The 26,228-nt window shown below is 42.2% G+C and overlaps 1 protein-coding gene across 1 annotated transcript; it reads right to left on the bottom strand.

Annotated features, from left to right (window-relative positions):
* Window positions 1-17,030: 17,030 nt before the first annotated feature.
* On the bottom strand, window positions 17,031-26,017 carry meox2a (mesenchyme homeobox 2a). Its single transcript, XM_034211484.1, has 3 exons — window positions 25,128-26,017; window positions 20,581-20,753; window positions 17,031-17,881 (listed from the first exon to the last, which is right to left on the bottom strand). Exons 1-3 carry the CDS (start codon window positions 25,678-25,680, stop codon window positions 17,663-17,665), a joined length of 945 nt encoding a protein of 314 aa, XP_034067375.1. The 5' UTR covers window positions 25,681-26,017; the 3' UTR covers window positions 17,031-17,662.
* Window positions 26,018-26,228: the final 211 nt, after the last annotated feature.

Genomic DNA, 26,228 nt, shown 5'->3' with positions numbered 1-26,228 from the left:
CACCGACCAAGAGGGCGCCCCACGCCAACATACGTGAAGGTGCTGAGGAAGGATGTGGGGGTGGAAAGCTCCACAGAGCTGGCCGGGTGTATGGAGGACCGTGAGGATTGGCGAACCCGTTGGCAAACTCGTCTAAGGACGACCTAGTAGTAGTCCTTGATTGGCTCAAATTCACACCTTTTTAGGGGCGGGGCTAGTGATGTTGTCCCGGGGATGCTTAGGAGTTGATAAAGGAGATAATCCCACTGACGTCATCATTTGATTCCAAAAGTGGGTCTGGACTCGCGCCCATAGAGGCTGTTTACCAGTATAATGGCTCTCCCCAAAGTATAATTTATGAGTGGCTCCCCCCAAAGTATAATTTATGGTTTTTAAAGTTTTTTTTACTCACTGAGCACTCATTGCCACCAATGCAAATGCAAATGAGTGCTCACTGAGTAAACAAAAAACACACAAATTATACTTTGGGGGGAGCCATTATACTTTGGGGGCCTCCCAAAGTATTAACATGCTGTGGGAATCACTGATATGCTATTGTAAATACTCCTGTTGTCTGCTGTGTTCAGACTCAAGTCATGTGTGTGATGCCACATTCAGGACATTCAGTGTCCTTTTTTGAACAGAAGACCGTTGCTAGAAGCTGCAGCTAGACTGCAGAAGCATTATTTTTTTGTTTTTGAGGATGGAACAACTTCACACACAGATATAGGGAGGCTAGACCTATACAATTCATTTATTTTGGTTTATAAATGAATGTCAAGACATTTATGTTATTGATTTCTGAAGCACTTTCTAAATAATAAAAAGACAGTTCATATGTATTTACTGCATGTATGCATTGATGAAAAATAAGCCATACGCAGTAATATAGAAAATTGAGGATGCAACGCATTGGTATGAATCGGGATATCGAATTGAATCGAATCGTTGACAGGATAATCGTAATCGAATCGTGATACCAGTGAAGATGCACAGCCCTAATAGACACACGCACACACATACATAGACACACACACACATACACACACATACATAGACACACACACATAAACAGACACACATACAAACAGACAGGCATACATACAAACAGACACACACATATACAGACACACACATGCACACACACACATACATAGACACATAGACAGACACACACACACACACACATACACACACATAGACAGACACACGCACACACATACACACACACATAGACAGACACACATACACACAGACACACATAGACACACACACACACACACATGAACAGATACACATACAAACAGACACACATAGACAGACACACACATGCACACACAGATACACATACAGGCACACACATACATAGACACATATAGACAGACACACACACACATACACACACACATAGACAGACACACACAGACAGACACACACACACAGACAGACACACGCACACACGCATACATAGACACACACACATACATACATAGACACACACACATAGATACACAAACACACAGATACACACATACATAGACAGACACACATGCACACCCATGTACACACACAGATACACATACAGGCACATACATACACACACACATGAACAGACACACATACAAACAGACACACAAACAGACATATATAGATAGACACACACACATACATAGACACACATACACACAGACAGGCACACATACACATACATAGACACACACATACATAGACACACGCACACACACATGTATAGACACACATATACACACACATAGATACACATAGACACATACATAGACACACATACATAGACACACACACATACATAGACACACATGCACACACATACATAGACACACATGCACACCCATGCACACACACAGATACACATACAGGCACATACATAGAGACACACACACATAGACACATACACAGACACACACATACATAGACACATAGACACACACACACATGAACAGACACACATACAAACAGACACGCATACATACAAACAGACACACACATATACAGACACACACATGCATGCACACACACACATACATAGACACATAGACAGACACACGCACACACAAACACACACATAGACAGACACACATACACACAGACACACACATACATAGACACACACACACACACACACACACACACACACATGAACAGATACACATACAAACAGACACACATAGACAGACACACACATGCACACACAGATACACATACAGGCACACACATACATAGACACATATAGACAGACACACACACACACACATACACACACACATAGACAGACAGACACACACAGACAGACACACACATACACACAGACACACACATACATAGACATACACATGTACACACACACATACATAGATACACACACACATAGATACACACACAGATACACACACATACATAGACACACATAGATACACATACACACATAGACACACACATAGACACACACACACAGATACACAGACACACACACACATAGACACACATAGATACATACACACACACACACACACACACACAGATACACAGACACACACAGACTTACACACACATAGACACATTTCCTTACATGGGAGGTTACAATAGTGTCATATGCTAATAACTTTATTTCCTACTGTGTGTTTCAGCTGGGATGTCAGGATTTGGTGCTGCCCATTACCGCCAGCTCCAGGCCCCACAGCGAGCAAGTACAAGTACTGGTATGATGCCCTACTCTCAATGAATACTATTTGACATATGTATGACTTACAATTCAGATTTTGTGTTCAGACAGCCTGTGGTAGTTGACAACAATATGCTGGAACATCAGGTTATGTTGCTACTCCCAAAGTATAGTGAAATATAACTAATGATTTTCTTTCTACAGGGATATCGGGAATGGGATACGGCTCGGTGCAGTACACCCCCCTTGGACCCCCACAACGTGCACAAAATAGTATGCCATTGTATTCCTCACTAATGAACCCAATTTACTACTAAAATGTAAAGTAATATCTTTGTAGACAAATCAAATCACATTAGTCGTGTTTTTTGTGTAAATGTTACAGCATTTGTTTTTCCCTCCTCTAGACTTCTTTAGAGGAAACTGCCACAAGTTTGATCCCATGCAGTCAGTGCCTGATCATGGTTGCAATGGTAAGTGAACAAGACGGTCATCTAACATTTGTAGACATTTTCTGATCTGTGTGTGTGAAAAGGTTAAATCTCTATATTCTGATGATGATCATTGCTCTCTTCTTTGTTCATCTGCCCTCTTTGATTGAATACTTTATCAACAGTTTGAAAAAAGTACAGGGGCACAGTTATACAATAATGCTAAAAGCCAAGGATAACAAAAAGCCCTGAGGGCTTGTTTCCATTGTGGTCCTGTGTATTCAATTAATCTGTATGAGTTCTCTCTCCTGATAGGATACTGAAAATGCCTTTTCTGTTTACCAAAGAGCTGTAGGGAAGGGGAGACCCCTGTTACTGACTAAACACTTGATCACAATATATTCACACACACACACACCTAATAACCTTTCAAAATGTGTGCAGTGATTAAGTCTCAAATGTTTGCGTTTTACAGATGGAACCACACAGATGCACGGCGATGACACCAGGCTGCTTTTGAAAGGCAAGTCTATTAGACTTAGCGTAATTCCTCATGAGTCATTTACAGGTTATTTTCAATTCTCACTTTACACTTTTCAATTATATTTTTCTTAAGACATTGCCATCCAGAAGATTACTTCAATGCTCGCTGAAGTACTTGTGGTGGTAAAGGACCTGTCCAGAGATGTGCAGTTCATCAAGAATGAGTTGGCAGAGGGCAACATGACCCCGGCTGGTAGTCAGGAACCAGGGTCAGCCACAACCCATATGTTCCCCATCCAGCTGCCAATCGCCAATGAAGACGACTTCAATGAGGCTGAATCATTGCTGAAGAATGAATCAGTCCGTCAAAAGATGGTAATTTGACAGACTGAACTGCATTCATTTATGAAATGTGGATAATATCAGTGCGGTCAAAATGTGCTTAGTTATTGCCCTTTAGCTACTCAACCACAAATAATTCTAGTCTTAGCAAGCTACTCAACCACATATAATTGTAGTAACATTTATATCTAACATTTATATTGACATGACCAACATTGGGACACCAGGGTTAAAGTGGTTAACCTCTTAAGCCCTGAGCCTGTTTTTAAGGTTTCAGGCTCGAAAATGCTATGCCCAAAACAAATGACTATAACTTAACTTCTAAAAGGGTTATATGCAGGGGTGCACATAACTTTTTTGCCCTGGTTCTCAAAGGAGCACCTGGAGATGTTGCTTGGTGCTCATCCTTAAAATTAAATAAACCGTAACTTTTGAGGGGCTCTTTATTTGCCAGACACACGGCACTGAACACACATGCAGAGGTGAACACAGAACACACATGCAGAGATGAACACAAGACAACATTAGCACGACCAGTAATCCTACAAGCTGTCATCACTACCCTCCTGACTGTTCTCCTCACTGTCTTCCTCTCTGTCAGACATGGTAGCTGACGATGTAGGCCTACTTCTTTCTCTCTGGTTGAGTCTGCGATTAGCTGCTGGTTTTGGGTCGAAAGTCTCTGTTGTCATCTTAGACAAGTGGATGTAATTAAATAAGTATGTGAACATAACCAATAACCTACCATAGCCAATAACAAATGAATGTAACTTATTTTATTTGTGTTGTTCATTCATATCTTATTTTTTGTAGCCTATCTCTCCAGTTTTAAAGGATTTTTTTGGTTACTGTCCTATAGTATGCATTGGAATTATTTCAAACCTGTTTATCCCAATAATTATAAAGGAGTGCCTTGAAAATATGTGTTTACATAAATTGTGACCAAACTGTTTGAACTTAGACTAAAGTGAACTAACTAAAGTAAACACTCAGAGTCCTTGACCTCACTGAGCTGTAGTATCAGCCTCTCAGTCTGACTGGAGAGGACTCTCCCTCCACATTATTGTAGACACATCTTCTTCTTATATCCGTTAGAGCAGCTAGCACCAGATTCTAATAACAACAGCGGGCGGTGCGCCCTTCTCTCTCCCTCGCTCACTCGCACTTTGTCTGTGAGCTGCGGGCGCCAGATAAGCCAACATCCCCCATTTTCATCACTTACAGCGCCCATCGTACAGGGCAAATGAAACGTGTAACCGGGGTGAAAAGGGTGTTACATTGACTTAATTATGAATATTGTTACATCAAGGCCGAAAATTAGGATGAGCCCCAACGGTCAAAAATGTTTTTTCCCCTCCCAGAGCTGCCAGCGCAGCGCCTCCCCAGATCTGGCGCCCTAGGCGAACGTCTATAACGCCAGTGCTACGGGCCGACCCCGAGTATGCAACTCGCAAATATCTTTCTCTCTCTCTCCTCTCTCTCCCTCAGTCCTCTCCCTCTCTCTCTCAATTTTGGTACGCAAATGCGCCTTTTTTCAAATGACCCGGTGCTCTTTTTTTGGCGGAGGTGCGCATGCGCACCTGCGCACCAGTTATGTGCAGCCCTGGTTATATGAATAATTTCTTTTTTCAAAGCAAGGTTACATCTGTGAGTTGGATGTAGAAGTGTCAGAATCAATATAGATATTTCTCAGTCAGAGTAAATTCAGATGGAACATAGTAAAAAAAGGTAAATTCTTACCCCCGCCTAAAAAAAACCCATTACTTATAGTGAAAACTACCCTTGAATGATGGGATAGTAGACTAAAAGCTTTAGGAATCCAAGGTATAACATATAAGTACCCTGTATCAAGATTGAGGCAAAAAAAGTTAAATTTGACCTTTTTAGAGAGGTTTAGCTAAAAGTAGTCCAGGCGGACTGACCTTTGGGCACATTTGGATACCATCAGTGCCATTTGAACTTTTCAGGTACCATACTGTAAAAATCATTTTATCATCACTATAGGTAATCATTCCATCCAAATACAAGTGTTTTTAAAAAAAAAAAAAAAAATAACATTTTTTTTGTATGTAAATGGTGTGTGTGTCTGTGTGTGGACTTTGCCACAGCCCTTACATGTTTATCACCCGACTAACACTTCTAGGAAGGTTTACACAATAACAATTAGGAAACACTTGTCTCTTGTCTTGAGCAGATTTATTTCAAAAATAACACAAAAAAACGACACTAAAACCAAAATAACACCACAAGCATTTTTTTTGTAAATACTGGCAAAAAAGAAAAAATGTACATAACCTGAATGTGTTTAGTGTTTTTGAATTGAGGCACCAAGCACTTAGTGCAGTAGATAGGTCTTCACCATTTTGTTGCCAGCATCAGAGCACCTCCTGAGCGCAGTGGCATATCTTCCCCATAATACTTGGGAATGCATACGAGTGATGATTTGGGGGGGGAGTGGTGGTGGTGCTGCTGCAGGGACTTCACCCCTCATGTCTGCAGCAAGCTGCTCCCTGAAGGACTTCTGGGTGTGTGGCTTCGTCCTGCCGGGGTCACCCCTCATCTTGTGCAGCTCCTTGTGGAGAAGGAAGCTGTTCACCACTGCAATGTCCAGAAAATGGTAAAAAAAAGGTCTTGTACCATTTCATGGTTTTGTGGTGAACGCTGTAAGGCAAGGCAAGTTTATTTATATTGCACTTTTCAACACAAGGCAATTCAAAGTGCTTTACAAAAAATGAAAGAGATTAAGAAAATGGCATTTAAAATCAGTCATTAAAAAGAAAAGCTAATAAAATAAACATTAAAAGAAAAAATACATGGATAAAAGTTACAGTGCAGTCAATTAAACATTAAAAGAAAAAAGTACATGGATAAAAGTTACAGTGCAGTCTAAGATATGAATAGTTCAATTAAAAGCAGCGACAAAAAGAAAAGTCTTCAGCCTGGATTTAAAAGTAGTCAGAGTTGCAGCGGACCTGCAGGTTTCTGGGAGTTTGTTCCAGATAGTAGTATCTGTACCCAATCAAAGCATCGGACACATCCACGCAGCCCATGCTTCTGTTGTAGTCCACCACAGCGTCAGGAACGGTAACAACCTTAGTCTGCCACACACCAGCCCGTTTCACTTTCCTCCTGACAGTCTGTCCACTGAACCAGAAGATGCAGAGGGAGGCTGAGTTAGTACTGGTGCAGACGTCCGGCGGCGTAGCTTGGATGTTGATGGCTCTGGGGCAACTGTATGCTGATCTGATGCACGTCGTAGCTCGGATGAGGCAGATGTTGATGGCTGTGATCCAGAAGCCATTTGATACTCGTCTTCATCACTGTGAAAACAAATGTGGAAAAAACAATTACTTTGATTACTTCACTGGCTTATTCTTTCAAAAATGTAACTCAAATCAGAAATAATTCCTCCATTTAGCGTGTGTGAAATAACAGTATACATATATATATGTGTGTATACTGTTATTTCATATATATATATATATATATACTATAGCGTGTGTGAAATAACCGTATAGCCTACATATATATATGTGTATACTGTTATTTCACACACGCTATAGTATATATATAGACTGATATACAATACAGCTTTATTTATAAACTGCTGTTAGTCAATGTCTGTAGAACTACAAAACAGCATCCATTTGGCGTGTGTGGAATAACAGTGTATATATATATATACTGGGTTGATATACAATACAGCTTTATTTATATACTGCCGTGTTATAGTCACGAAATACAATTAATCTATTTATACGTTCACCAACATGATGTTGCCATTGTTTTAGTTTCTCACGGAACGATAACGCTACAACAACAAAGCGGCGTCCATTTTGTATTTTGCGAGTGTGGAATTACTATAGATTACACCAAATACACAACTAATAGATACAAACAGAGAGAGTACATACCTTTCCTGAAGTTCATAATCAGGGTTGCCTGCTGTTGTCTCTGTTCGCTGTGTTCTCTGTTCGCTGTGTTCGTTGCTGCTGTGCTGGAGCGGTTGTGCGGGCTGCTTCTGCTCCGTCTGTGCGTAAAGCAGCCGCTGCTGGCATTATTCATACTACGCAGGATCCTATCTCTGGAACCCATTGGTCGATTTGGGTGATTGACACCTTTTTTGAAATTTTGGAGCCAATAGAATCGAGGGGGGGTTAGTAAATCCCGCTTTACACTTACTTCAATGAGAGAGAGGCTCGCGTAAACAGCACGTGAGAAAGCCAAACCCCGGACTGCAAAACTTTATACCTACGATGCGGCCATGAATGTAATGATGGATTATCAGGAACAATTCTAAAGTGACTAAAAGACATTGGATTAACCTTGAGCAGCGTTTTTATTCCCGTGAACACGACTTTTGATCACAAAACAGCAACGGTAAGACATAATTATTGTTATGCTTTAGAACACTGTTGTTGTTTTATTGCTCTGTTCTGGCTGCTCGCTCAGTGAGTTCGTGTCCTACAGTGATGATACTTATATACAAATAATCTGTGGAGTATCAGCTTTCATAAACATATTAAGTTTTAAAGATCGTTTTTGCTAGTTAGCACCGGAAGTAGCATCAGCCTGTTTTCACTAAGGGCTAATGCTAACGCTTCTTGTGAGACTTGTGTTTTGTTTCGGTAAAAATGGCTCATATCATTAGGTTGCTGAGTTTTTTCCCGTTATTTGAGTATAAGACATTCATAGGTTTTTAAATATTAAGAAGCCGCCAGTCGCTGTCTCCTGCAGTGACGTGATTTTCCGCCCGGTATCGGGGGGGGCCGGGTTTAAGAGGTTAAACATAACGACTGGCATGAACTTGACTGAATACCATGGGCTGGAATATCAGTGTTAAGTTGGTCTCTGTGTATGAAATAAGAGTGCTGTTGTGCTGTTTCTAACGTATGTCCCACAGAACGTAGCTCAATACAACAGTTAAAGCAGTGGCCTATTTGTTTCTCTCGTCTGATTTAGATTGCTCGCCTGGCTCTGGTAGGAGGCACCAATTCAGAGAACCTGATTAGACGGATGCTGGTAACTGCTCTGACTAACGCCTTGGCCTGTCGGTACAACTGGGGCTGGAAAGAAAGACAAGCGTCTTGAGTACTGTTTCTTCAACTTGAGGCAGTGTCCACGAGTCCTGGTGTTATAATCCCGTTGTAGTGGGCATGATGTTTTGTAGATGTTGTGGAGATATTTGAAAACTATAGGTTACTTACGTAATCCCAGTTCTCAGAGTAACATGAAGTGAGATGTCTCACTATGGGATGCGCCTCATCGCGGAGCAAACAGAAGCATCAATCTCATTACGCCAATCCTGATTGGCTGGTGATCTTGACGTCAGCGTCAGGGAATTCACCCCCTATAAGTAGCTTGCGCCACGACGCATGCATCATTCAAAATAAGCACCTCTTCTCGCTTCACCATAGCAAGGAGGGCCGTCTGGTGAGACATCTCACTTCATGTTACTCTGAGAACTGGGGTTACGTAAGTAACCTATAGTTCTCATTCATAACACTCCGTTCGATGTCTCACTATGGGAAATTGTAGCTCCCGTATTGTAAGACGAGCTTATCTCGAAAATCACCAAACCAACCAGAACTTAACAGGTAGAGCTCTGACTCAACCAGGTGCCCAGCACTGCTTGAGTCACACTGGGAGCAGAACGTCCAGCCTGTTAAGAGGCAGACAAAAGTGAGCGGCGAGGACCAGCTCGCCACTGCACCAATGTCTTGGATGGGAGACATCCTGGACAGAGCCCAGGATGCAGCCAGACCCTGAGTCGAAAGAGCTCGCGGACCCGAGGGTGCCTGCGAACTCTGACTCGTATGGGCCCCAAAGCAATTGCTTCCACAAACCAGTGGGATAGCCGTTGCTTAGTAACAGGCTTGCCCTTATAAGGGTTAGCCCAGGACACAAGGGGTTGGTCATTATGACGAAGCACCCTTGATCTGTCCCTGTACGTGCGTAAAGCACCTGCTAGACACAGCAAATCCGGCCGCTGTTCCCCGGAGGAATACAGTGGCCTCCTGGGTGTGTTCCAGCCCGAGGCAGGACGAGCAGACCTGGTGTGAGTCTGTGCCTGCTATCTTCAACCCGCAGCCGCATGACCGAGCCTCCGAGTCCCTGACTCCTCTGGTGTGAGGGGGGAGAGGCGTCCATCTTGTTCGCCTCGTGGCGTGGAGAGGACCCGCTCGTAACAGGTACGTCGTTGAGAGAAAAAGTGTTACCAACCCGTCCTTAATCCGGAGAAAAAGGGGACGGTCTGGGTCCTTTGTTCTCAAAGAATATTGACTGGTGTGTCAAAATACTTCTAATCCTTTTCTCCTCCGTAAGAGAGAAAAAGAAAAGCGTCCTCGCTACCGTGGTGTCGGTAGTAAGGGGAAGCTAGCTAGCAACAGGTGCGTAGCTAGCTTGAGAAAAATCAAAACCTTACCTTACTTTCCAGGGAAAGAAACGGCGAGGTCGATTTTAATACTAACTGGCGTTAGTATTACCATCTTCTTGCGAAGCAGAAGGAGTAGCCGGCGAGCGCCCGTCGACCGAAATGGTTATATTTGGGTTCAGTCTGTGGACCGTTAAGCTTGTCCGGCTACTATAGAGATGTGCTCTGAAGGGAGAAGAGGTGTTTGAATGACGCATGCGTCGTGGCGCAAGCTACTTATAGGGGGTGAATTCCCTGACGCTGACGTCAAGATCACCAGCCAATCAGGATTGGCGTAATGAGATTGATGTTTCTGTTTGCTCCGCGATGAGGCGCATCCCATAGTGAGACATCGAACGGAGTGTTATGAATGAGAACTTCGATCATATCTCCCCTCGCCCTTCTATAATACATACTCGGGATTTTAAGACGTTGCAGTCGTTCTTGATATGGTAGGTCCTTTAGTTCTGGAACCAGCTTCGTTGCCCTTCTCTGTATTTTCTCGATGAGCTCAGCATCCTTTTTGTACATGGGGGACCAAGCGACATTCCCATACTCGAGGAGTGGCCGCACAAGAGAGATGTATAAACTACGTACTACGTCAGAGTCCAAATAAGTGTATGATCTGCGGATCATTGCTAGGATACCATTCGCTTTGTTACTTGCCCGACGGATATGGTCACTAAATGTCAGGGTATTGTTAACATTCACACCAAGGTCCTTTTCATTCTGAGTCTCAGATAGGTTTATAGTGTTTGAATTATCACCCATATTATACTCATATTTTTTATTCAGAAAACCTAAGTGCATTACTTTGCACTTTGCTGCATTGAATTTGAGCTGCCAACACTCGGACCATCTTTGTATTTCTCTGAGATCTGACTGGAGTTTTTCTGCATCCTCTTTACACTTAATTTCCTTGAAGACTTTAATATCATCTGCAAACATCTGGACCCTGGAGCTCACATTATCCGGTAGGTCGTTGATATAGAGGACAAACAGTGCAGGACCCAGGACACTACCTTGTGGAATTCCACTGAGAACTGGGCACCATCCAGATGGTTTCCCGTTAACAAAGACTCTGTCGCCTGTTTTTGAGAAAGTCTGAGATCCAGGTGAGTATGTCTCCACAGATACCATACCCATAGAGCTTATTCAGTAATCTTTTGTGAGGTACAGTATCAAATGCTTTCTGGAAATCCAAATAAATGGCATCAAGACTTCCTCTTTTGTCAAGGGTACGAGACCATATGTCAAGGCAGGCCAGGAGTTGGGTTGAACAGGATCTGCCCTGGACGAAGCCGTGTTGGCGGTCTGATAATAGGTTGTTTGAGTCAAGATGTTCTATGACGGCATCACGCACCAAGGATTCAAGGAGTTTGCATACTACTGCTGTAAGGCTGACAGGCCTATAGTTTCCAGGATTGCTTCGGTCACCTTTTTTGAATATAGGAGTTACATGACCATCCTTCCAAGGCTGTGGTACCACACCTTCATCAAGCGATTTTTTTAATATGGTAAGTAAGGGTTTATCTAGTTCGTCACACAGTTCTTTGAGAATCCTGGGATAGATGCCATCCGGTCCTGATGCTTTTGAGGCATCTAAGTTCGATAGTTTTTTATGGATGTCCTTAGATGTGAAGTCCAATTTATTTAGTGTAGTATTAAATGGTCTATCCTGGAAGTCTGGTATTGATGAGGTATCCTCCTTTGTGAACACACTAGCAAAGAAGGAATTTAGTGTATTGGCTTTGTCCTTGTCATTTTGAGCCAGGCTGCCATTAGCCTTTTTCAGATCTCCGACTGTGGCATTGACTTTTAGCTTGCTTCTGGCATATTTATAAAAAGCTTTCGGATTCTCTTTGGCTTCCTTTGCAATTTTTCTTTCATGCTCTCTTTTAGCTTTCCGACACTCCCATTTAACTTGGTTGCACAATTTTGCATAGGAACAACGGTCACTCTCTGTACCAGATAACCTTTGTAAGGTGTAAGCTGCACTTTTTGATTTGATTTGATGTTTGATTCTATAATTGATCCATTCCGGAGTAGAGCGATTTTTCTTACTTTTTCCCGACGACATAGGGATGTGCCTCTTGCAACTTGTTAGGATTTTTTCTTCCATGGCCTCCCACTGTGCTGAAGCTGACTTGTTTTCAAAGGTCTGTGCCCAGTCTGTCCCAATCATTTCCTGTTTCAGGCCTTCATAATTTCCTTTATCAAGGATGAACTTGCGGTTTGGATTGTCGCATATCTCATGGTAGCATAGAAATTTGAAAGACAAGCAGTCATGGTGACTTTTTCCTAGTGGTGCTTCATGGCTTAGATCCTCAACCATTCCCTCCTCATTTATGATAATTAGGTCAAGCACGTGTGGGGTTTGGTTTCCTCTTGTATGAGTTGGTTTTGTTACATGTTGAAATACGTAGCAGTCTCTCAAGCATTCAAGGAACATGGATGCAGGGTGGTTTTCACTCTCTGGTGCTCGTATGGGTTGCCAACCAATTTCAGGATAGTTAAAGTCTCCCATAATTAAAACGTGGCTGCGGTTTAGTGAGGAAGCTTCTTCAACTAAACTTCTAGTTTCAGAGTTGCCAATATCTTGACAGTTTGGTGACCGGTAGACACATCCAACCAGAAGACGGTCCGTATTGCGGAGTTGTATTTCACACCACACAGATTCTGTAGATGTACAGCCCTTCAAGTTCTTAGGTACTGCTCTGAGGTAGGATTTCGTGTAGATACAGACACCTCTTCTACCCTCATCTAGATTGCTGAAAATGTCATATCCACTGATGTTCAATTCACATAACTGGATTGGTACTTGTGGGTTTTTTGGAAGTGCTTCACTAATAGCTATAATATCTGGGTCATATTTATCAATGTTTGCTACCAGTTCATTTCTCTTATTCATAACAGAATCTGCATTAGTGTAAAGACATTGAAGGCCCTTAGAAAGTCCTCTACTACTCTCTGAGTTGTTATTATTTATGTATTTGTGGGTTCTGTCATGTTTTAATTTGGTTTGATTTTTTGCCAAACAACTTTCATGTCCCACACTGGTCCTTGTATTTTGAACCGCCACATGTTCGTTCCGTCCTCTTCCATTTTGATCTTGCGAGAGTTATCGCTGTTTGTACATGTTTTACAAGTGCGGACTCTCTTTGGCAGCCAGAACTATTTATGGTTTACACTTTTTTTGTGTGGTGTTCCTAAATTATTAACATGTAAGATGTGCTTGAATATCAGGAAGTTCTCAACAGAGCTGTAGGCATTACTTTATTAATGGGAAGTTCCCCCAGGCTTGTTTCCTGCGCACACCAAAAGGTCTGTAGTCTTTGTTGATTAGCCTTTGTGGAAACGTGGATGCTGTAGTAACTTGGTTAACTGATTTGATTATTAGTGTAACATTGTTTCCCTTTACATTAAGATTCAAAAGCCTCGCAGCACACAGATTAATTGTGTTAGTAATTGACAGAACCAGGTTAGCTGTGCTAACTGAATGCTCACTGAATAGCTTCTTATTTAAGGTTCAATGTTGATAGACAGAGAGATTGGTGTCACTTTTTATTAAAACTCCACCATAAAGCAAATAAGCAAACCAAAAAGTTGAACCTTACTGCTAATATGTGTCTGACAAAAATACTGACATATAGGCTGTCAAGTTAACGCGTTAACGCAAAACAAAATTAACGCCACTAATTATTTTTAACGCGATTAACGCATATGTGTATTTTTTGTCCTCGGCCGCCACGTAGTTTCAGAGCGCATCGAGTTTAAAATACCATCGACAAGCTGATGCTGACAGCCCCGCTCCGCCTGCCCGCTTGCGGCAGGCACCGACTGGCCATCGGAAGGACCGGGAGGGTGTGTGTATGTGTTGCGCGAGTGAGCGAGAGAGACCTTACGTGTATTGTTGTTAGCATATGGTGCTAGCTAGCAGCGCTAACGGATATAAGGAGCTGTTGATATGAAAACAGAGGAGCGACATTTCGCCAACAACTGCGCCGAGCACTTGACTTTATGCAGGAAGCCAGACAGTGGGACATTGTACGAAAAGTCAGCACACTCAGCACGGATAGTGCGCGCAACATGATTGCAGCGTCCAGGCAGCTCCCGTTCCAGCATATGCCTTGAGTTGCACATAGCTCCAACCAGCTCCAATGATCCATCACACACACACACACACACACACACACACACACACACACACACACACACACACACACACACACACACACACACACACACACACACACACACACACACACACACACACACACACACACACACGAATGAGAGAGGTTCCAGGTTGAATTGAGGCGAATATTTGTAATGCAGAGGTTGTTGTGTTTAATATTCATGAGAATATTTGTCATTGTTCAAATGATAATGGCATTTGCATAAAGCATATTTGTCCACTCATATGTTGATAAGAGTATTAAAAACTTGAAAAATATTCCTCTAAGGTACATTTAGAACAGATACAAAATTGACAATTCTTTCACACACAGTGACGTCACGAGCTACCCACAATGCAACGCGCGCCATATATATATATATATATATATAAATACGCCATTTTTCTGGAGGTGCAAAAATCCTGGAGGTGCTAATATAAACAGCTAGCTAACGTATCCAGGCAGAGCGCACTATGTTTTTTTTCTGAATTAACGACCGAAGAAATCGCTGCATGTCTTCGGATTACATCTCTGGACTTGAGGGGTGTGCTCTAGGTCGTTACCAGCGTAAACTAGAGCTGTGTGGGTTGTCGGATTGCCCTTACAATGTATGGAATTACGACCCTCGAAAGTGGCCTTCGGTCGATTTTGGCAGCATCTACGTCTATCTTCTGGAAACACCAGGTGAATACCCCACTTGTCACAATAATATTATCATGCCAATGCATATATGTGGTATTTTAGAGTTGACTATATTGATTAAGACAATAGACTATGATATTCTGCTTGCACCTCGTGTGAAATGGCGGATACCGGAAGTACGGTGTCGCCCTCGGCCCAAAACCCGTATGTGTGTGTGAAAGAATCATGCGATTAATCGCGATTAAATATTTTAATCGACTGACAGCCCTACTCCCAAGAGAAAAACTGAAAGTTCATGTCTCTTTAAGCTGTGACGTAAGGTAGGACATAGGATTCAGGTGAAACTGATCATAAAGCTCATCTAGATTAGCCTTAGCTGATGCAATGCAGATATGGTGAGGGCAGGTTCAAGGGAAACCTTAGACTTAGAGGTATGACAGGTCAGAGGTTCGAACAGGTGTCTCCTGTAGATTTATGATGGCAACCAGGCTAGTTAAGGCCAAAGTTTTTTAGTCCAACTCAAGTCCAAGAGCAGGTACGGTTAGAGGCCAAATCAAGACCGAGTCCAGAGCATATCAGGTCCTGTTCAAGATCATTATAGGCAATAACAGCTTGTGTTGGTTAATGCAGGCAAAATAGAAGTTAACAGAAACAAAGTTATGAATAGAAAGTGAAGCAAAGTTCAAAGTAGATTAGTGACCCATAATACTTACTCATTTGCGTTTTGAGTCACCTTTAAGACAGTTTCTAATCAAAGTCTGCTGAAGAGAAGACCATTGTTCATTTATCAAGTTTAACTAAAAGTCATGGTTGACTTGTTCTAATTAGCATCCGTTATCTTTGACCACATGTTTAAAACTGCCAGTAATCCGGGAGAATAAGTGAAAATGCAGTTTAGTTATATGGAAAAATAATTCAGTGTTGCACCATGTGTATTGTGAAATTTCAATGTACTTTTAGGCAAAACATTATAATGACATTAATAATAATAATGACACTTGCTGGTTATGTCTTGTCATGCAAAATGTTGATTATTCTCTCTGAGCTAGCTAAATGGGACTGGTTGGAGATCTTCAAAGTTTGTTTGGCAGGAGCTGTGTCTTTGTCAATTCTCCGGCCGTAACCTTCAATACATTCTTCAGTGTCTGCCATCAAGTTCGAGCTCTCCTGTGTTCTCATTGTGTTTTGAGTCCTCGCTCCAGAAGTTTTCATTACAGTGCTTACTTTTGTTGTTGTTGTTTATTAAACAGGCAGTAATCAGGAGTCGCTGCAGGTGAATAGGGACGACCATATTTGGAGGTGAGTGTGCTGTAACTTCTACATTTAGATGACTGAGTTAATAGTCTGTGGTAACTGGGCTGATTTGATGTTCGATTATCAAGGCACTAAATGTCTTCTATACTTGTAAATACATTGCACTGCATTTCAGTTGCAATGTCAAAAAGTTAAAGGATCACATTCATCCTGTGGTTTGCTTTGCGGGGGAAGTAAAAGAAAATTAAAAAAACCTCACATGCCGTGTGAGGTGCCTCCTGAAAAAATTAGAATGCACAATCACAATGTGGTGAAAGATGAGATCAAGTCAAGAAATTATTTTCAACTTAGTTTTGTAACAGAATCTGATCCTTTGCGGGTTCTCCCTCTCAGATTCTTGGCAGAAGTCCCGACCCTGCCCGAAGGCTGAGGTGAATTTAGCATGCAGCCCCATCCCCAGCTTTCTACACTCTTTGCGATGTTTAATTCATTTCAGCTTCACTTTATGCAACACCCATTTCAATGGGTGGCTGCATAGATGAAAAAGTCATTCCAATTATTATTAATTTTGATCAATGGTTATTGGTTACATTTTAATTGATCTGCAACTGTTTCTGAAAAGATTTAATAGAATACTTATTTCAACATTTTTTACAAAATTACATCTCTAGGCAGAAAAGTGTTGACTAAAGAACCGTCCGTGTTTATTACTGCACGAGTTGAATAGTGTGGGTATAAAACTATTGTTATGGTAAGACAATACAGATCATTTATATTAGCTACTGTAGGCAAATTAGATTTCCTGGCACTTGATTTGATCAATAACTAAATTACATCGTAATTTACATTTTATACAGTAGAAACTGAGTGAGAAGCAGACTGTGTGTTTAACAGTGCAAATCAAAGCCGGCTTCTCTCGAGACACACAACATGGAATGTTTACAACAGTATGATTACAAATATTTCCAAAATGTTTCCCAAAAAAAAGTGTTTTTCTTTTTATCAAGGAGATTTTTAACCAATGGCGCTTTACAATATGTCAACATCCTTCCTTTATGTGCTCAGTTCTTGAAATGTACATATCGCCTACATAAGGGCTGCATTATTTATCACACTTCTCTGTATAGTTGTACACTTATTTAGCATCGTTGTATGACGATGGCGAATCAGCAAACAGCAGTCCTTCTAAGGACAGTCCTGAGGCAGCGCAGGGCCTATCCTCTGAGGGGCGGGGCGGGGTGCATCATAAGTGAGCGTGCTCGGAGCTCTGGTCGCTGTCGTGACTGTCCTCATTGGCTAAGGAGTCCGTCGAGTGGTGAAGCGCTGCGATGCCAGAGAACTCTGATGGCAGCAGCGTCCCCTTTTTCACATTGACCAGTTCTTTCTCTCGGGCTGCCGCTCCCTGCTGACCGCCCTTCACTCTTTTCCACTTCATCCGCCTGTTCTGGAACCACACCTTCACCTAGAGGACAGAAAATGTTAAACTAATTGCTCAAACAAAGTCACAAAAAACTGTTCATATGCAATTAGGAAACCATTTTTCAGCAGGTTTCTTTATGATTGCAGCCACAGCTACAGTAATGCAGTGGATGGACTGTTCCATCTGCCACTTGGTGTCTACCTGTTTTTCCCTGACTCAACAGCCTCAACCGTATTTACGTCTCTCAGATTGATGATTAAGCTTAAAACGGTTTACACGTCAAGTAGCAGCAGAGGCCCCCTGAGTGTCGACACATGCGCCCAAAGGAAGGGAGAGTTGGGGGGGCTTGTTCTTGTCACGCAGGGTGGGGTGGGTTTATTTTTGGGGAGTGTCATTCCGAGGGGATCGAGTGGTCACATGGTCAGGAAGTTAGTTGACAGCACAAACGTTTATCTTAGACGTCATCGGCTTACGGCGTGCTGAGTATCACTTCGGATTCTTTACAAGCTTCAGGGCAATTTTCTGAGAGCAGGAGGGGGGGGGGGCGAGAGTCCAGCTAAGGATCATTTATATATGCCAGGCTCTAATGTCAACCCAAACATGTGATCCTTAAGGCTTACATACACACACAGTATTCAGACTCACTCAGCAGCACTGTACCTGCACTGCTTGACATCCTATAGGGACACATATTTCAATCTCAACACATCGCACTATAAAGTATAATTTAACTTTGGATAGTTCACAAGAACTGCTGATCCACTTGATAAAAAAATTGCACATTTAAACATCCATGGAAAACTTAAGGGCCACTCTACTTCTTCGCTTTAAGGGCATCCCACATAACACATTACCAATAATCAAATATTTGCTTAAAATAACACAACCAGAACTGAATTGGTGTACGAGTCAAAATATGTAGATTCATTAAAACTAGGCTACATTTGGGTTGAAAGGTGACATCTATATTATTCATACCAGTTACAAGGTACAATAATACAACCTACTTTTCACTGAAATAAAGTATTTTAAATTATATTAGTACAATGGTTATACAGTATGTAACCTTTCAACCAAATTTACAGGGTTTTTGATCCAGATCTTGAAGAATATGTGGAATTATATTATTATTTTTTATTTAACCTTTATTTAACCAGGTGAAAACATTGAGACACAATTTCATTTACAATGCTGACCTAGCCAAGAATAGAATAGTTTTCCCATGCAAAACGTTGGGCTCTATTACTCCACCTATGCCAACTTTTACAATATTCAAAGACATAACACCAACAGCTTATTCAGCACAAATCAAATGCCGTGGCCAACTGTTGTTAGGCCAATATTTACCTCACTATCTCCCGCTAAATATTTTCCCTGACAAAGCTGAGGTTGCACTCACACACATCCAATGCTGCATAAGCTGAAGACATTTCGTGCACATTTTGCTTCCTCGAGGCAGAAAAGATTAATTGCAACAGTCTGGGAAAAGGCTGAAGTGGAATTAGGATGGCAAACTCTGTGTTTGAGGTTTCTGTGGAGTTTTCCTTGACATGGTGGTATTGAGAAGTGGTCCTTCAACATTCTTTTTACACTATTTGTAATGTGAAGCAAAAGCAGAGGATTACTGACACGATTTCAGATACATTTATCACTTTTCACGTCACAGTTTCCAGTTGCTCCCAAATTAGTCAGAACCTAAATGCGTCTGTGCAGGTTTACTACTCGCATTACTAAGAGGCACTCAAAACACACTGGCATGCACTTTAATTTACTGGGAAAGATTTCTTTAGATGGACACTTTTATCTGAAGCTTCTGACACAATACACTGGGTGCCAACTAAACACACTTAGCAAGGACGGCTCTACTATGAATTTAACCAATTACAACACTTTGAGACATTTAAGGACTATAGACCTTAATCACCAATGCAAACATTTCCCAAATTGGGATCAATAAAGTACTATCTTATCTTAGTCATATTTTAGTATGTGATTGCAGGAATAGCAGGTGTCTGAAGAAGGGCCCTGCTACTAAATGAGATGGAACTCAATGGTGAGGTTTTAAGTTGAACCAAAATGTCCACAGTGAGAAAGGTCAAATGTTCTTTTGTGTTTAATGTGGTTCATGCAAAACGTTTTAGCTGAGCATGACACATAAATCTTGCCACCACATGATTTGAATCTGAGGTATCACATGCATCTCTAAGGTTTCTCTTTCCAGTCTTTTCTTTAAATTGAATCCACACTGTTTCACACTGCAAAATATCACTGGCGAGGTGTCAACTAAGTGTGACTTACAGCTTCCAAACGGGTGTCAGAGAACAACAGGCTGTACGCCGTTTCCTCCCCCCCCACCCATTTGTCTCTTGTTATTTATTTCATGTGCCTGCATTATACAGCAACTAGCCCACGCCACTGGCCCAATTTGTGCAGTGGGAGTGGGAGAGAGGAAGTGACTTGCTAGACAGCACTTCCTCCGGCCTGTCTCACTGCCTCGACTGTGGGCTGCTTGAAAGAATAGACAGGAACATCTGGAATATGATAGTCCCGTCACACAGCCACATCTGGAGCACAATAGCCCCTCGCACCGGAGTTACGAAAACACAGTAGCGAGCTGAAAAGCCTCCTAGTCGTCCCAAGGCCGTCTCTGTTTTCACAACATGGCATTAATGTGCTAATGGGGGGGAGTCCGATAATGTCTGAACCCAGGGGGAAACAAGCTGCGGTGGGTAGGAACATACTTGTCTTTCAGTGAGGTCGAGGTTGACGGCGATCTCGTAGCGCCTTAGTCTGGTTAGGTAGTTGTGGTGGGCGAACTCGGCCTCCAGCTCTCGGATCTGCTCCTTGGTGAACGCCGTCCTCTCCTTCCTGGGTTTGCTGCTCACGTCTGACTTGTAATTCCCGTCCTGGGACTCTGAAACCAAACACCACACAGTTCCACTCAGATTTATATGCAACACAAATAAAAAAATAAAGCCAGTGTTATGTGGCAGGTGCAAGTCAGCAGGGGAAGAAAAGAGGCGAGGTAAGGGAAACAATGGGAGCTGTCAATCACACTTTATTGTTCAGTCATTGTTTATGAACACTTTAAGTGGCTGGAAGGACTCACGGCGGCTACACATGTGTGTCTGGCTGCGGCAGCTGTGCGGTAACAATAGGCTGGCTCTTATACTGCCAACATGGATTTAATTTGTCTTCGTCTTAAAAGGAATCTGCTGCTACACCCTTATTTTTAAATATGGAACAAAGCAGGTTTGGTAGAAACATAAAATCAATTTCTTAAGTTCATTTCTAATTAAGATCTCACAGGCAGCTCCTCATTGGGAAGGAAAATATATTTATTTATATTTGTTGCTCTTACTGTATGTGTTACGTGTTCTTTGACATGTTCAGAATGCCTGGAAAACGATCACAAAGTCAAAAGATAAAAATGCAGAAGATCTCCAAAAGTGTTTCAGTTGTTGTTGGTGTAACTGATATTGTTACTGATAAAATTATGATGAAAAAATAATAAAATATATTATTAAGTCTCCTGTTAATAGTAAAATATATATGTCTACGCAGGAAACACAAAGCTGGTCCTTGCAACATACTATGCCTTTCATTAAGTTCAATCTAGGATATACATGTGGAGAAAAATAACTAATCTCCACTTCAGTTCATCAACCTAGAACAATACTTTTTGTTTGGTTATTTCCACAAACTTTCCAAAGTAAACACGCACTGTTAATTTGCCTTCCTAAGTTTCCTATTGTGGGCAGCGCTTGTGGTTTCTCTGTTGGACGTGCTTCAGTTGCACATTGCACTTGGAGACAGCAGTGATTGCATGCTAATTTATCTGCGGTCCTGTTCTGTAGCATGTGTTAATCCAGCAGGCCTGCGTCAAGCAAAACTGTAAATAGTCCTGCAGCCCAGAGCCAGACTTACAAATGGTGCGAAGCCTGAAGCCACGTCAGAGGAAACACTATCTTTTTAACTAAGATTTTCATCCGGAGGGACCATTGCTTCTGTTTTTCTGTCAGTATAGAAAGTTTTCCTTCTAATTAAGTTTGTGTTTTTTCAGAACCAAATAACTCCCTTGAGAGGCTGAAGAGAAAATGAGGGGTCAACTACAGTAAAGCTGCTATACAAAGTTACATTTGTGTGGCACCTACACCATTTTAGAGCCAAGGACAAACATATACATAAACTGCAAGAATTCCCACATGTTATGAAATGAAGCACATCATTGCTTGACCCGCAGCCTGTGTCCAGCTCCTCATTGACCTTGCCTCTCCCTCCTTGTCATTTCTAACTGAGGGCTCCAAACAATATGTGGCTGATTGAAACGTCAGACGTAATTATTCGCTCTCTCTCTGGTAAACACAGACATTGTGTAAAGTGAAATAAAAGAATTACACAACCAGCTGCTTCAGACCAGCAGGTCTGGAGTTAAAATGAGCGGCAGGCTTTTATGACACAGCCACTATACCACAGCAATTAGGTCCCCACTGTAACTTTCATCTCTCCACAAAAAAGGAGGAATAATACGAGAAAAAAAGTACACGCAGCCAGACGCGGCACGTCATTTACTGTATGTTCCCAAATGAACTGAGCTCATTGCAGGAGGGACCCTCTCAAAAATATTGTCTTTTCTTAAGAAAATAAGACAGAAATGTGTATTCTCTGACCATGGAAAATTGCATTTGAGTTGTTTTCCTTTAGTGGAATTGTGACTTCTTCGCAGAAACACACACAAGATTGAAGTCGAATGCATCGACACATCCTTTTTCTAAATGTACTTTCATGAGAAAGTGTCTGCCAGCTAGAAGCACCTCTCTTATATTTTACAACACTGCCTCAACAACATAAGACTTCAAGCTCCTTTTATTGTTCCACGCAAAAAATCTAGTAACTTCTTAAAAGGGCGACCACTCCCTCAACAGCATTAGTCTATGCAAATATATCCCATGAACTCGGCAAAGTGCACCTACTGACACTCAATAGGGCTAAAACTCCCCCAAAAAAAAATGAGCAGGTTCTGCGGAAACCAGACACCTAAAATACCAAGAAGCTGGCTCATCTCATTAGCCCGCCCTGCGGCCTTCCTTGAGGAAACAATCACAAGCGAGTATTAGACAAAGAAAGTTGAGATGCTTCCTACTTGAGCTAAACCTAGCATGGAAATGAGCTCTAAGGTTTTGTTATTATTTCTGTATCTAAATTCAGGTTTTGCTCAGGTTTCTGGTCCAGATGGTGAAACCCAATCCGGGCTCTATCTCATGCAACTGGCAGTGGTGTGATATTTAGACAGCTGATTGAGTCAGCAACCTAGTTGGCCCCGATAATCAGCCTGATTGGTGTTAGCGTGGAGGGAATGCACGGCACATGTAATAAGTATGCAGCAACTTTTGTTACAAGGGAAGTGGGATTTGGAGACTGAGGCTTGGTTTCCAAACGATATGACAAAGGAGGAAAGGAAAAGGGAGGTGGTGCGTTGGACTTGTGGATTAAATACACCATTGCACCATTCTGCATGAGGACAGGACTATAACAATTAAGCCGTCTGGGCTCTCCAAAGGCTCTGTGTTTTACATAATGTTGGCATATTCTGTATTGCATGAATTTTTTTGTTTAACTACTACATCTAGAGTTCCTGCCAAATCTGGTGTAGTGTAAACTTGAACTGCGCTTTGTAGTATTTGTTACCTAGATTATTAACCAATACATATTTACAGTGCGGTTAATTGCAAGAACGTTTTGAAAACAGCTGGTCTGACAGAGGGACTGCATGTTGTCTGCAGTGAACACCAGCATCCTGAGCAAAAAGTAATCACATTCAGAAATGTCATTCAGTGGTCCAGCGCAGGTGATATGCTGTGCGAGCAAAGAGGCCCTTTAAAGGGGGGCAGGGTCGGCGCTGAGGGCCCACAAATCCTCAAATGGACACACTGAACGGTGAACGCACTTTCCCTGGAAAACTTAGAACTCTCACTAATATCACGTTCCCTGCAGGACTCCCGCGACCTCGGCAGTTTGTCACGCCGTGATTGATTATTGTGGCGACTGCAGGTTGGAAATGTCCTGCAGGTCATCATGGAGGTGGTACCTTTTTAGTATTGTTTTAAAGGAGGGGTTCTCACATAAATATATATAAGATTTTTCTTTTAATAGTAATGTCTTATGTTTGTGTATTATTGTATTAATACTTTGCATATTAGATATTTCAAGGACGATCTCAAGCCTTAAATATATCTTAATATTTGCAATTTATCTACAAAAGGTGTGGACACTAGTCAGGGATATTTTTTAGATCAAGCTCAGATCACCTGTACTAGCATTTAAGTGCAGATTTTTTATTTCCTTATGAAAAATACATTTTATTTAAGTCAATCTTACTGAGCTTTAGAGCAACATGTAATCAAGGCATTTTGAGGTTTTACTTATGGTACTAAACATAATTTATAATCTTTGGATAGTCAAATCAATCAATATCACATTATTAAAGTACATAGATATTTAAAATTGACATCTGCAAATTGCGATCATTCATTACATTTCAGTAAGCCAGACTGTGATATACTTTAACTAGAAGATTAAGACAAGAAAAAAGGCTGAAACGCCTCCGTCTGTCGGGTGTTTAGTGTGGCGTGAGACGCCGGTGTAGTCTTTTACAATCCGTGACATTAATTCTTTACTGTGTGCCTCATTTTCTGCCCTCTGAAGAGTGTCGCAACAAACCAGATGTGATTTTTAAACAAAACATGTCAGTAGTCAGATGTGCCCGCACAATTACGATTGGCCTTTGCTCCACGCTTCAGTCCGCCTGCTGTAGCAGCCTCCCTGCGTGTCAGCCAACACCTACAAACTGCTTCTCAGACAGTTTTTTGTTTTCCTATCACAGCCGCACAAATCTTAACAGTTATGTTCTGTTGAAAGATTTAGAATGACAAGTACAGATGTTTGTTATTCATGAACTCTGCTTGGAATTTCTTCAAATGCTGATATGTGTGTGATGATCTTTATCTAACAAGGAGACTGAACAAAGAGACGTGCGAAATCCCTCCAAAAAATTTAAATATAGTCTTTAGCTGTGCAACATGTGACAAGCAGCTCTATTCAATTAAATACACATTTAATGTAGAGAAAAAAGTTTGATTACATTGGATTGGATAAAATCAGATTAGATATAGTTTATTGATCCGGAATTGTGAGATTGTTTATATTGAAACAGGAGGGGAAAAAAACTCTGTCATGAGAGGGTAGTGACTTAAATAACAAAAAAAGGAAATTTCTCCTCTCATCTTACCTGAGCTGTCACTTTTCCTCTTTCCGCTCCTCTTCTCGGCCTCAGCAGGTGAAAGAGTCTGTCTTCCAAAGTCCGCAGACACACAGGAGGCCCCTGTGGGGGTGCTGCTGATGCCCAGGCTGGGGGTGCTGGCGCACATACTGGGCCCCCCAGGGTGGCCCAGGTCTGGGGCTATGGGCCCGCTCTCATGGGACGAATGGGAGTGCGGGTGGCAAAGGTTGTGGCGTGTGCTATTAACAGGTGATGGCATCTGTGGGATATGCCAGGATGTGTGGTGCTGAGGCGCGTGGTGATGCTGCTGGGGGGGCAGGTGGCCGCGATGGGGGTGGTGGTGGTGCTGCCCGGGAAACAGGCCATCGTCCATCTGATAACTGGAGATGATACAGGGAGAAGGTGAGGAGGTGGAGGAGGAGGAGGATGAAGAGGCCAGGTCAGGGTAGGAGACGTGGTCCGAGCGTCCGTGCAGGGTGAGGGGAGACTGGGTGAAGGCAGGGTGCAGGGCCTGCGCCGGGGCGTGGGGGCTCCGCAGGCAGCCGAACAGCGTGTGATCCATGGTGTGCAAACACACACACAGTCCTCCAGGAAAGGTGAGAAATGCAGATAAAAGAGGTGAAAGTAACTAAATAAAACAAATAAAAAAGATCACAAGCACATATCCAAGATGCTCCTATTTCTCCTTTGACTATCCCACAACTTTTTTCCTTCAGTTAAAAAAATTCAAATAGTCTTCTCTCGATAAGTCAGAGCAGAAAGCGAAGTGTGTTTTAAAGCGGGTGTCCTGTGGTAATCCGGAGCGTGCGGCCAGTTGCCAGGCGGTACGGGATAAACAGTTAGCCCAGGGTGAGCGGCAGCAGAGCCTCTCAGATGTCAGGAGGAAGAGGGGACTGGAGCTCGAGGTGGTTCCTAGGAACTGCAGAACGAGGGGAGCCGGCGGAGGGGATGTTATAAATAGTGTGTAACTTGAGAGGGAGGCTGGGTCACAGACTGCATACGCGCTACTGACCACATACATATGATCACCCTCCAAAAAGCACAGCACAATAAATCTGTACTATTAAAATGGCTGAGCCTCAGGAAAGAGGGCAATTTATTTTGGACTTG

Source organism: Gymnodraco acuticeps, unplaced genomic scaffold (assembly GCF_902827175.1).
Source record: "Gymnodraco acuticeps unplaced genomic scaffold, fGymAcu1.1, whole genome shotgun sequence".
Lineage (NCBI taxonomy): Eukaryota > Metazoa > Chordata > Actinopteri > Perciformes > Bathydraconidae > Gymnodraco > Gymnodraco acuticeps.
This window is presented reverse-complemented; position numbering and strand designations above follow the sequence as displayed.

Excerpts from the sequence above, each read along its gene's own strand:
- meox2a (XM_034211484.1), bottom strand. The coding sequence starts at position 25,680 with ATGGATCACACGCTGTTCGGCTGCCTGCGGAGCCCCCACGCCCCGGCG. Across the intron at positions 20,754-25,127 it reads GAGGAAAAGTGACAGCTCAG|AGTCCCAGGACGGGAATTAC; the intron begins GTAAGATGAGAG and ends GTTTGGTTTCAG. Across the intron at positions 17,882-20,580 it reads TCGACCTCACTGAAAGACAA|GTGAAGGTGTGGTTCCAGAA; the intron begins GTATGTTCCTAC and ends TCTGTCCTCTAG.